We start from the raw sequence: 12573 nt of genomic DNA, 5'->3' as shown, positions 1-12573 counted from the left end.
CAGACTTAACAAAATGAAAACCTCTGGAATGAGGTCCTGGAAAGGGCATTTAAAAAGTATATTCTAAGGGAGTCCTCTGCATCCTCAATTTTGAGATTACTGAGGTAAAGCTTTGCTTGTCTACTAGAAAAAAAGATCAGAGAAAATCCTGGAGCCATATCAGGTTTGTTTCTTTTTTTTTTCGGTGGGCTTCAACGGCTAAATGAAGAGTTCCCTCAAATGAGGAGGCTGTAGCATATGGCTGATCTGACTTAAGTTTCTACTCCACAATTTCTGTCGCACAGGCAGCCTTCAACGAGCATTCCATTCTACTGCAAAGAGGCTGGACACCTTTGGCTCGAGACGCATTTTTTTGTTTTGTTTTTGGGTTTTTTGGGCCATGCTGCATTGCTTACAGCATCTTAGTTCCCTGACTAGGGACTGAACCTGGGTCCTTGGCAGTGAAACTGCAGAGTCTTAACCACTGAACTGCTAGGGAATTCCGAAGATGTGGTTTTATGAAGACTAGCTTAGAAAGGTGGAAGAGGGTACCACTAGTCCATTAGAATGTCAAGAAGCATTTCTCGTACAGGATGACTAATGCAGGCCCCCGAATCTTACTTGTAGTCTTGGGCAGGTGGGAAAGCCTGAGCATAAGTTTAGCTGTGTTACTGAAGCAATTACTGCAACCAAGCTGGGCATATATTAGCTTTTGTGTAATCAGGCAGAGATATTTTAAAAAAAAAAAGTCTGATAATGACACAGCTCAGTGGAGGAGCCTGGAAATTTGAATTCCAGCAAGCACCCCAGGTGATTCTGATGGGCTTCAAAGTTTGAAAACTACTGACATAAATCACTAAAACTAGACAGTAGGGTAGAAAAGGGACCTAGAGATCACTTTGTTTAATTTACTCATTTTAGAGGTGAGGAAATTGAAGCCTGGAGAAATAGAGAAGGTGATTTATTCAAGGTAAATGACCAGTGAGTGGCAGAGTTGAGACTATATACCAGGTTGCTCAACTTCTAGTTTAGCACTCTGTCCACCATATCAGAATGTTAAGGGAAAGGAAAGCCAAACAGCATGGAAGTAGACAGTAGAAGGGAAGGAAGGAGAAGATCCTGTGGTCATCCAGCATTTCTGCCCCAGGAAACACAGACCCTTTCTGAATTGTGAGCACAGCTGTAAGCAGTTAGTTGAAATTGCTAATTACACTTTCTGTAGACACAGAACTCGGAACACTCTAGATGACCAATTTGTCAGAAGATGCAGTTTTCAAAACTACGCATTTAATTATATAAAGACAGCCGCTAAAGTTGTTCTAATTCTTTAAGCTAAATCAAATGCTGCCCTAAAACATAACATGGTCTAGTGCTGTTCTAACTTCTCGGGCTTCACTGTAACAATTCTATGCCTGTGGTGGTGTGACTTCACATTTCATACAGAGACTCCCATGATACAGGATTGCTTACTAGCAAGTCACTGTGGGACACTGACAGCAGCATTTTGACAAAGGCTTGGAGTACATTGTCAAAGTGGTTGTCCCCATACAACTTGAAGACGCCAAAGCTGACATAATTTCCACACAAGGCAGATTTGAGAGCTGAATAGCAGATGGAGATGCCCTTGAGTTTCATTGGATAAATCTGATCTTTTGAGAGGCTCCCAAGGGACAGGATCTGATTACCTGTTTCAGGGTGAAAGCAGAACGAGAAAGTGACATAAGTAGATGTCATTCAAAGCAGTTACGAGGCACATATTCAACATTCTCACTTTATTGCTATTGTTCACGTTCCCCTACCGTTGTTCCAAGATTCACACTGTCCATATAATGAGAAATATAAATGCATAAGGCAGTTCATATGGGAAGTACAAATGGCCCAGTGAAAATCAATCAAAGGTACTGGAGGAGTTTGATATTTTTGTCTGGATGGTGATTACATGAATATATATGTAGACACATAAAGATTCATTGAGTTCTACTAAAGATTAGTTTATATACTTCAATATTTACATTATCTCTTCTTCAATAAGAAGTGAAAAAACTAGGAACAAATAACCAACCAAGTCAGGAAAAGATAGCTTAGATATATAAGTTACTCTAAATTCTGGGGTGAATTTTCCAATTTTCAGCTGTTTCACATGCACTTGATATTGAGCTACTTCACTTTTAGGAGGATCACAGGTTTGGGACATGAAGTAAATGAAATAAGACACATAAATTCTTGGCATAGTACACAGTAAATGTTACTTTCCCTTTTCTCCTTAGATCCTTTTTCAGAAGACCTAAAGAGATGATCATTTAAAAACTGTACTTAAATTCTATGTTTGACCATCAAAAACAAAGTAATGTTTATATAATTATGTTACAGTTTTTCTGGTTAGCATTTACAACCAACAATTTCTCTTTCTGAAATGTGTGCTAGTAAGGCATATTACTAGACAATATCCAAGAATGCTTTGTGAAAAATTATAAAGTCATATATGTTTCTTAGCTCTGCTTTTTCCTGTTCAAGTAAGTAACACTTCTAAAATTGAAACTAAATTCAATTTACAAAATTTAGAGGCTTACTGTTGTGGTTCTGTACTGTGTCTATTGGGCTAAATAAGAATTAAGTTTCCCAGAACTCATTTCCCTGTACAGTTGTGGGCTAGAATTGAGCAAAAGAGAAATCTATATGAGATTTGGAAGATGAAAGTGAAGTAGCAGCTAGGACTTTCTGAAGGTTGTTGTGATTAGAGGCTGTGAGAAAAAGATGTAGAAATACCTTTGGGTTTTAGTTTGTCCTTGCTTTTCCCTGCTCTGTGTGAAGAACTGCAAGCCCTGCTGACCGATGACCCCAAGCCTACCTCCAGGTGCTTGGCAGCAAACGTGCAGAGCGGCAGCTATACAGAGGCAACAGCCTTCCATTGAGTCCAAACCACTACACCGGTCCCCCTCACTCCAGTCTTTCAGGGTCTCACCCTAGCAGCTGGGTGTCTCCAGCTTTTAGATGTCCTTGCCAGCTCCAACTTGTCCACCATGCCATTATTTCAGGAGGCCTGATCAGTGATTTTTCTCCTGGACTTCCAATGCCCCCCTTGGAGGTCCATCTTGCCATCTCTGCCCAAGACAGTACAACGTCTAATTCCTAAAATAAACCTCCTGTCCCATCAGGGTCACAGCGTTTGCTTTTCCCTGTCTGAATCTCGACTGCTATGAATACTATGAAAACCATATGCTCACTAGGAGGTTAAGAAGGACCACTCATTCTAGCAGAGTAAGAAGCAGGACCAGGCCAAGGTGAATGTTTCCTGCCCTTATCTGCCTTTCTGAAACAGTTTCATACACGTTTTGTTTTTTTTTCTTTCTGTGAATCCTTAGAAGCCCAGTGGCTTTGCCTATATAATTTATACATCTGAATGACACCACCACTATGCTGGCTGAGGCATATCTTGGAATTTACTCCATACCACATTCTGTACCCTCTCTCATGATCTCATCCTAACTTCTCTTAGAAAGATATGGCAAGTTTCAACTCAATATGATAGTATTTCCTTAATAGCTACTGGTGGGAGAATAGATTTGTAAACAAGTAATTCCATACAATGTGACAAACACTATCAGAGACATATGTCAAGATTTTATGGGATAGAAGAGACTGGCTTTGCTTGGGCAGGACAGCAGGGTAGGAAAGGCTTCACAGAACAGGTTGCTTCTCAGTGATCAATCACAACCTCTCAGATGGACTTGAAGGGAGAGAAGAGTATTCCAGAGATTAAGTGCTCAGGCATGGAGGCCTGAAAGAGCAGGGAGCTGCAGGAGAGGCCAGTTCTCAGCCACTGCTTTACCACCTTCGCCTCCAATCTAAATCAAGATACACGTTCCCTGTCCCCTCCCCTTTCCCGGGAAAGAAAAGCACTGCCTGCATGTGATGGAAAAAGCTGGATAATTTGGTGGTAGTGGTGGTGGTTTACACATTTGGAGTTAAGGAGGCTAGGGTCAAACAGAGAAAAGTAGGTCATCTTCTGGGGACTTCCTATGCTGAGGTCCTTATGGGGAAAGTGAAAGTGAAAGTGAAGTCGTGTCCTACTCTTTGCGACCCCATGGACTGTAGCCTACCAGGCTCTTCTGTCCATGGGATTTTCCAGGCAGTAGTACTAGAGTGGATTGCCATTTCCTTCTCTAGGGGATCTTCCCAACCCAGGGATCGAACCCGGGTCTCCTGCATTGTAGACAGACGCTTTACTGTCTGAGCCACCAGGGAAGTCGGGCTTCATTGTAACAATTCTATGCCTGTGGTGGTGTGACTTCACATTTCATACAAAGACTCCCATGATACAGGATTGCTAGTCACTGTGGCACACTGACAGCAGCATTTTGACAAAGGCTTGGAGTACATTGTCAAAGTGGTTGTCCCCATACAACTTGAAGACACCAAAGCTGACATAATTTCCACACAAGGCAGATGTGAGAGCTGAATAGCAGATGAAGATCCTATATTCTTCAGCACAAGATGTAATAGGTAGACTAAGAACTGTGTTGGGAGAAAATGTTTGATTCTAAAAGACCAGACAACCTATAGTAAAGAAGGATTAATTATTTAGAATCACAATTTTTATCTCGTATTGAAGTTGCAATCTGGCCTACATGTCTTTTGGACTATTTCAGACACACCTGTGTTAATTAAATCAGTAATTAGCGTACCATTATGACCTTGAAAAAGTGGAATGAGTAAAACTTTTGAAAGAGGAAACTATATTTCATCATGCTCCAGTGGTTTTGCATTCCATGGTGGCTATAAATGACTACAGAAGAGAAGGCATGTCCACATAATTTATTCACCCCGTCAGCGTTATTCAATTTATGTTATTCAACAATCCTTACTGAAATTGGAGTCCCTGTCCTCAAAAAGCTTAAAATCTAGCAGTTAGACTCACATTGCTCTAAACAAAAGTGATCAAGTTCAGACTTTGTTTTAATGTTCCTCTTTGCCTTCCCTATTCCACCCCACCCTACAAAGTCCCATTTCCTTCCTTCCTAAGAGGGAGATCTTTATTACACTGATGGACTGCTGGGTGACGAAGGCAGCCACTGAAGCCAGTAACAGTTGCCACTTGTAAAAAAGAAATGATACACTTTCTGTAATGAAATTAGAGACTTCCAAAGTTTAGAATCAAAAGGGAAATCTTTAACTGTTTCCCACCAACTATATCTGTCATAACTGGGAGCAATTACAGTAACAGCACTTATAACTCACAAGGCTCTTATGTGGAGTGAAGGAGACAGCGTATGTAAAATGCGTACCCCAGACACCGGCACAGTGTTCATGTAAACTATAGCCATACACAGTAGTAAGGGCTCTTTTCTCTCTGCAGTCTATTAGCCAGTTAGGTCAGACATGGGGAGCTATGGCCTGAAAAAGAGGAGGCGGTAAAGCTGAGTGTGTCTGGTGTAGAATAATGTCACTTTCTCCTAATACATAATTCAAAGTAAGTATTTATTTGACCACGTCCCCTCTATTCCTTCAAAAGAGAACTGGCTGTAGAGCTTCACAATGTGATCTTTGGCCCACACTCTATCATTTCTCTGTGCCCTCAGAAGAACACATTGTAAAACACTATTTATTCATTTGGTTACATCAGGTCTTGGGTGCGGGACACGCACGGCAGCTCTTCATTGTGTCATCACGCTTCTCTCTAGTTAACGGCTTGCGGGCTCAGGAGTCACGGCGGGGGCTCAGGAGTCGTGGTGCGGGCTCAGGAGTCACGGCGCGGGCTCAGGAGTCGTGGTGCGGGCTCAGGAGTCACGGCGCGGGCTCAGGAGTCGTGGTGCGGGGTCAGTAGTTGCGGCGCGGGCTCAGGAATCATGGCGCGGACTCAGGAGTCGTGGCGCGGGCTCAGTAGTTGAGGTGTGGGCTCAGGAGTTGCGGTGCGGGCTCAGGAGTTGCGGTGTGGGCTCAGGAGTTGCGGTGCGGGCTCAGGAGTTGCGGTGCGGGCTCAGGAGTTGTGGTGCGTGCTCTCTAGTTGTAGTGCAGGCTCAAGAGTTGCGGTGCAGGCTCAGTAGTAGTGGCACAGGCTCAGGAGTTGCGGTGCGGGCTCAGGAGTTGAGGTGCGGGCTCAGGAGTTGTGGCGTGGGCTCAGTAGTAGTGGCACAGGCTCAGGAGTTGCAGTGCGGGCTCAGTAGTAGTGGAGCATAGCTCTAGTTGTGGTGTGGGCTCAGGAGTTGCCTTGTGGGCTCAATAGTAGTGGCGCAGGCTCAGGAGTTGCGGTGTGGGCTCTCGAATTGCGGTGCAGGCTCAGGAGTTGTGCGTGCTCTCTAGTTGTGGTGTGGGCTCTCTAGTTGCGGTGTGGGCTCTCTAGTTGTGGTACGGGCTCTCTAGTTGCGATGCAGGCTCAGGAGTTGCGGTGTCACCTCTCTAGTTGCGGTGCGGGCTCTCTAGTTGTGGTGCGGGCTCAGTAGTTGCGTTGCAGGCTCAGGAGTTGTGTTGCGGACTCAGTAGTTGTGTTGCAGGCTCAGGAATTGCGGTGTGGGCTCAGTGGTAGTGGCATATGGGCTTAGTTGCCCTGTGGCACATGGGATCTTAGTTCCCTAATCAGAGATCCAATCTGCATCCCCTGTGTTGGAAGGCAGATTCTTAACCAGTGGACTACTAGGGAAGTCCCAATAATAGTTTTTAAAAAAGGTGCAAGGGCTAAGATATATGGTGGTTGTCTCTTATACCAGGAAGAATTAACAGTATGAACAATGTTACTTCCTGGTTTATAAAGCAATCTATTACACTGATTTACTTTTTATTTTTCCCTTTTAATCTCTAAAATTTTAAAGTTAATTTGATATTTAGCTGACAGCTCTATAGGTTGAATGTCTTCATTTAGCATCAGAACAGTTATGGGAGCAAGCTTGCTGACATTATTTCAGGTCGCTCAACCTACTCTGTCTCTGCAAACCAGCCAAACCCCCTGGATGTAAGTGGTTTGAGACAGAAACGAAGCTGTGGATATGGAAAAGAATATAATATTTCCCTTTCAGGTTGAAAAAGATTAAAACAATGCAGCATTGATAAGCATGTGGGAAATTAAGAAAATTGTTGGGAATGTGAATTACTATAACCATTCTAGAGGGCAATTTGGTTAAATTTATTAAAACTGTGTAAATCCACTTTGGGGAATACATTCCAAAACCAATGTTCACTACCATATCTCACCATCTCCTAGCATTTGCACTTAGGCACAGTCTCTGTGAAAGCCAGCCTCTCAACCTATTGAACTAGCTCCCCTCTCCTTTTATGTGCTTAAGAACAAAGCACAACAACTCCCCCTTTCTCTCCTACCCAGTCTTTCTCTTTTGAAATAAAACCTTCTCTTGGCCCTACTTCCCTTTGTAACGAAACTCCTTCAAAGAATTGTTATCTTCTTAAAAGAACTGTGTCTTCAGTTTTCCTGATTCTCTTTTACACCTACTCCGCTAAAAGTGCTCTTTTCAAGGTTCCTAATAACCTTCTTTTCCCTAAATGTAATGGTCAACTCTTAGTCCTCACCTTCTTCGATTCACTGGCAGCTTTTGACACAGCTGACTAGACACACTCTCTCTTGATTATTCTCTGACTTCAGTGTTTGCTGGTTCCTCCTCTTCTCTCTTCCCTCCTAACACAGAATACTCTAAAACTTAAACCTAAATCTTTTATATCTAAATCCACACCCCATACCCTGGCAACCCTCTCTTGTTTTGTAGGTTTAAGTGTCACCTAAAGAGTTAACGACCCATATTTGTTTTTCTAGACCAGACCTCTTCTGATCCTCAGACTTGTATATCCGACTCTGTATTCAACACTTCCACCTGAATGTCTACAATCAACACTTCAAGCTCAATGAAGTCAAAAGGGAACTTCTGATTTCCCCCTCATATGCAGTTTCAGCCTTTACCCTCTCAGTTAATGGTAACTTCATCTTTCCAGTTGTTTATGACAAAATCCCTGATACATATATCCTGTCCATCAAGAAACTGGGTTTTACTTTCAGATGTATGCAGAATCCAACCACTTTTCACTACCCCCACTGCCATCACCGTGGTAAAGCTGACATAAAATCATGTCAGCCCTCTGCTCAAACCATTCTAAAGTCCTCCTCTTTCCCTTGGATTTAAAGTCCTGATAATGTATACAGGATATGACATTACATGACGTTGCTTTTGTTATTACTCTCTCTTGTTCACTCTGCTCCAGCTACCGATATTCCTACGGTTATTCCGACAAGCCAGATACACTTCTGCCTCAGGACCCTAAAACTTGGTGTTCCTTCAGCCTAGGACACTCTTCCCTGAGATATCTGCATAATTAACCCCCCCACTGACTGCGAGTCTTGGCTCAAATGTCATTTTTTCAAATGATGCCTATTTTGATCACTGTACTTCATACTGCAACATGTTTCCCAATCCCTGGCACTTCTAACACTTTCTTTGCTTTCTTCTTTTTTTTTTTTTTCCATAGCACTTACTACTTTCTGATATACTAAATAACTTTTTTTTAAGTTTTACTCACTGATATATCCAGAGTCTGGAACCATATCCGCTACTCTCAATATATATACTTACTGAATAAGTCATGCTCACGAAGCTGACGGTACACAGTTGCTTGCTGAAACAGTGCATGACAGTGAAAGACTGCATGTGTATAAGAATTACATTTACCAAAAGGTGAGTAGTTACATAAATTATAGTATGACCATAAAATGGAATACTTTGCAGCTATTTTAAAAGGCAGAAAAAATAATGAAAAACCAAAGGAAAAAAGAGATATGGTAGATTTATATACAAGTTAGTATGAAGTAATGGCCATGATATAGGTAAAAAATAGCAAATTACAGATTAGCAAGTATACTATAATAGCACTTCTGGAATAATACATGTATATGCACACATAAAAAAGTGTCAAAGAGTGCACACTCAACTGTTAAGAGATTTTGAGTGATGAGATAATCAGGAATTTTCACTTTCTACTTCATACAGCAATTCTGAGATCCTTCAGTTTAGTAACAGACTATTTTAATATTTTATATTTATATGCTTTTATAAAAGCTATCACCTGCTTGAAATGCTCTCCTCAAACTTCTGTGCCCTACTCTTATTTCCTTGTCTGGCCCCTCAGTTTGAGTTAGAAACTTTTGGGCTTCCATAGCACTCTGTATGCTTCTTAAGCATGAAAGTGAGCACAGTACGTTATAATCCTTTATGGACTTGACTGAATCCACTGTTGGACTCAACTAAGAATCAGTAAGATTCTTTTTTGTGTATTTCTCTTCCTCTCTAATTCTCACAATATCAAACATACAGTAAACGCTTGATAAACAGTAGCAGCATGGCTGAAAGATCTATTGAACTCTAAGCACTTGTTTGGAGAGCACCCTTACTTATTTAACAACTTGCTTATCATTTTTTGCTTGTGTGCTGCTGCTGCTGCTAAGTCGCTTCAGTAGTGTCCGACTTCGTGCGACCCCAGAGACGGCAGCCCACGAGGCTCCACCGTCTCTGGGATTCTCCAAGCAAGAACACTGGAGTGGGTTGCCATTTCCTTCTCCAATGCAGGAAAGTGAAAAGTGAAAGTGAAGTTGCTCAGTCATGTTCGACTCCTAGCGACTCCATGGACTGCAGCCTACCAGGCTCCTCCACCCATGGGATTTGCCAGGCAAGAGTACTGGAGTGGGGTGCCATTGCCTTCTCCTTGCTTGTGTGCAGAAGTGGCCAAGTCCAACACACGTGGGTTCACTGTGAAATGTACTCCTCAAGGCCTGGCACCCTCACGGTACTGATCATTCCATCTCCTTCATAAAACTTTGGTGAGCTTATTACTCTATTACTCTGTTGTTCTATGTCCCTGAACATGATTCTGAGAGAATGTAAGGTTATATCCATGGTTCCTGGATGATCTGTTTTTCAGAACTGTTATCTCCTGGTAACATTTTATCAAGCCTCTAATTATTTCAAGGCCAATACATCCTTCAGCTAAATTTTTATAATCATTTAAACATAAATATAAGTCATAATCCTTCTAGTAGTACATACCAGTAATTTTCAAGCTCTTTTTATCAAAAAGTATCTTTAAGCAGGTGACCCCTATTGCAAATAAATCTAGTGTAACAATAAATAGCTGCAGTTCTGGTTGAAGTGGCAGTAGAGTCCTCTCCTCCTCCACCTCTGCAGGGTCTCTGTGGTATTATCACGGATCTCTAGGGCTCTGAAGAACCCAGTTGGAAAACCACCGGTCTGTTTTCTAGGTCACAGCAAAGAACAGTGGCTTGTATATCACTTTACAAATTCAATTTAAGCATAGTATTAAGCCATACCTTAAATGTACCTGCAACATATATTGCTCAAAGAACCCTGATGTAAATTCTTAGGTATAGCGAATAATTATAGCTGTTCTATCCATTTTTTAAGTTTAGATTTTTTACACATTGAGGTTCCTTAAATTAGGCATCTAAGGAAGAAATAAAAGCAGTTCCATTCTTGCCAGTCTTATAAAGACAATCACTATTTTTCCCTTCTGTGCACTCTTCAACCAATAGATGTCACTAAAGATACCATTACCCAGAGGCAAAGGGAAGAAAAGATCAGACAAATGGAAATTGAGCATAAAAAACATCCAGTTCTTAAAACTGAGAAGTAGGCTTCCAAAGTAATAACATTTCTTACACTGCATGCAACATTTTAACCAAAAATTTAAGAAAGAAATTTCTTTTATTAAGTTGCTCGGGCTGAATGGATCATAGCACTAAATTTTGAAATACATGTTCTTGAAGCAATTTAAAACTCATTAGAAATAATAGGCTTGGGCTAGTAGAAAATGTGGTAAAATCTAATCCTCATCCAAATGTTACCTGGGCTGCACAAACAGGAAATTGTTTTGTGCTACTGTGGCTAACCTCATTGCTGACCCTGAGCTGTAACGGCAAGAGCAGCTGAGAGCTGAAGCAAAATTAAAAACTTACATCAAAGTATATCATGACAGAATGTAGATAAATAAAACAGCATATCGAAAGTATTATTTTTCTGCCAGTCTCACTGAGCAGCGAGGTGGAGGTATTCTACAAAATACGTAACAAATCAGGCGCGTCTGGAAATGAGTCCTTCCCCCACTGCACTGCCTCAACCATCAACAGCACAAACACTGCCCACGCAGGTGAGCAGAGAAGCAGCCCAGTGAGGATGGAAGAGGAGGGATCCCAGTGTTCTGGCCTCTTTCCCGCAGAGGTTTTCCCTTCCTTCCCCTTGGCTTACCCAGAAAATAAGTAATGCTGGCTCTACTGTACCCTTCTAGCCATTTTTTTCCCCTCACCTTCCAGACTCCTGGATGGCAGCCATAGGATCTCTCTTCAATGAGCATATCAGAATCTCCAGAGGTAAAAGCGTGAGTAATAAAACATCACACAAGATAAAGGCAGACAAAATCAGCTTGGCTGATCGGGGCCAGCATGTGGGATTAGTGAAAGCTGAAAAAGATTTTTCTGCTACTCTGTGTAATAAAGTGCCTGGGTCAAAGTCACTGGTAACAAAGTTGAAGGTCATTTTTCTATTGAGCCTTCATTTACTTTAAGTTTTAGGATAAAAATCACCATACTTTAAAGAGCAGTGCTTCATCAAAAATACCCTAGGTACAATCTTCATGTGGCAACTCCCAAGTGGCAGAAAGAAATATGGAAAGACTACTGTCTGAAGTTACACAGACTTTGAATGAAATTCCCATCTGACTATTTGCTAACTATGTATTATTTGGCAAATCTTTAACCTCTACGAGCTTCAATTTCTTCATAACAGTAAACACAGTAGTTAACTTATCTAAGGCCTTTCCGTGCACTATGTAACTGAATCCTCATAAGCACCTTCTAGACTTCCCTGGTGGAGCAGACAGTGAAGAATCCACCTGCAACGCAGGAGACCAGCATTTGATCCCTGGAACGGGAAGATCCCCTGGAGAAGGGAATGGGCAACCCAGTCCAGTATTCTTGCCTGGAGAATTCAGTGGACTGAGGAGCCTAGCAAGCCACAGTCCACAGGGTCCCAAAGAGTCGAACATGACTGACTAGCACAGCAATCCCAACTAGACAGAGAGGACAGTAGGTATTCATTACTTCTAATTTTATATATGAGAACACTAGGACAAGGAGTGTCTTAGCTGTAGTGTCTTAGCTGAAGGTCATGGAATTGATACGTGTTGGTACTAGAACTGGTACTCAGATCTTTTAATCTCCCCAAACTGTGTTTTTTCTAAGATATCATGCTTTTGGAAAAAGGTCCAGGCACACATCTTTGTATGATAAGACACTAAAAGGAATTAGATATACCCTGAAAACACAACAGAAGCTTTACAAAATTCTGTAGAATCTGTTTCTAGGTATTCAAAAAGAAGTATGAGAATCACAGGCAACTTCTGAGGCCAAACATAGAGTTGGCTGTTGATCTGGGAAAGGAAGAACAGACAGGCAAAAAAGAAGAGGACAGAGAAAACGAGGACCCCGGGAAACATCTCTCAGGGAGAAGAATCCTGCAAGGAGTCCAGCCTGCAATCAGTATTCAGTCAGTGTATGGAACACCAACTGAAGATTCTTATCTATTGTGGCAT

The 12573-nt window shown here is 41.8% G+C and overlaps 1 protein-coding gene across 1 annotated transcript in view; it reads right to left on the bottom strand.

Annotated features, from left to right (window-relative positions):
* The window catches only part of RANBP17 (RAN binding protein 17), a 364064-nt gene that overhangs the window by 51027 nt on the left and 300464 nt on the right, over nucleotides 1-12573 (bottom strand). Inside the window, exon 23 of the mRNA XM_068990796.1 lies at nucleotides 1450-1664. Coding sequence (XP_068846897.1) covers nucleotides 1450-1664 — 215 coding nt within the window. The remainder of the gene's footprint in view (nucleotides 1-1449; nucleotides 1665-12573) is intronic.

This window comes from Capricornis sumatraensis, chromosome 18 (assembly GCF_032405125.1).
Source record: "Capricornis sumatraensis isolate serow.1 chromosome 18, serow.2, whole genome shotgun sequence".
Lineage (NCBI taxonomy): Eukaryota > Metazoa > Chordata > Mammalia > Artiodactyla > Bovidae > Capricornis > Capricornis sumatraensis.
Note: the sequence above shows the minus strand (reverse complement) of the source record. Positions and strands in the feature narration are given on the sequence as shown.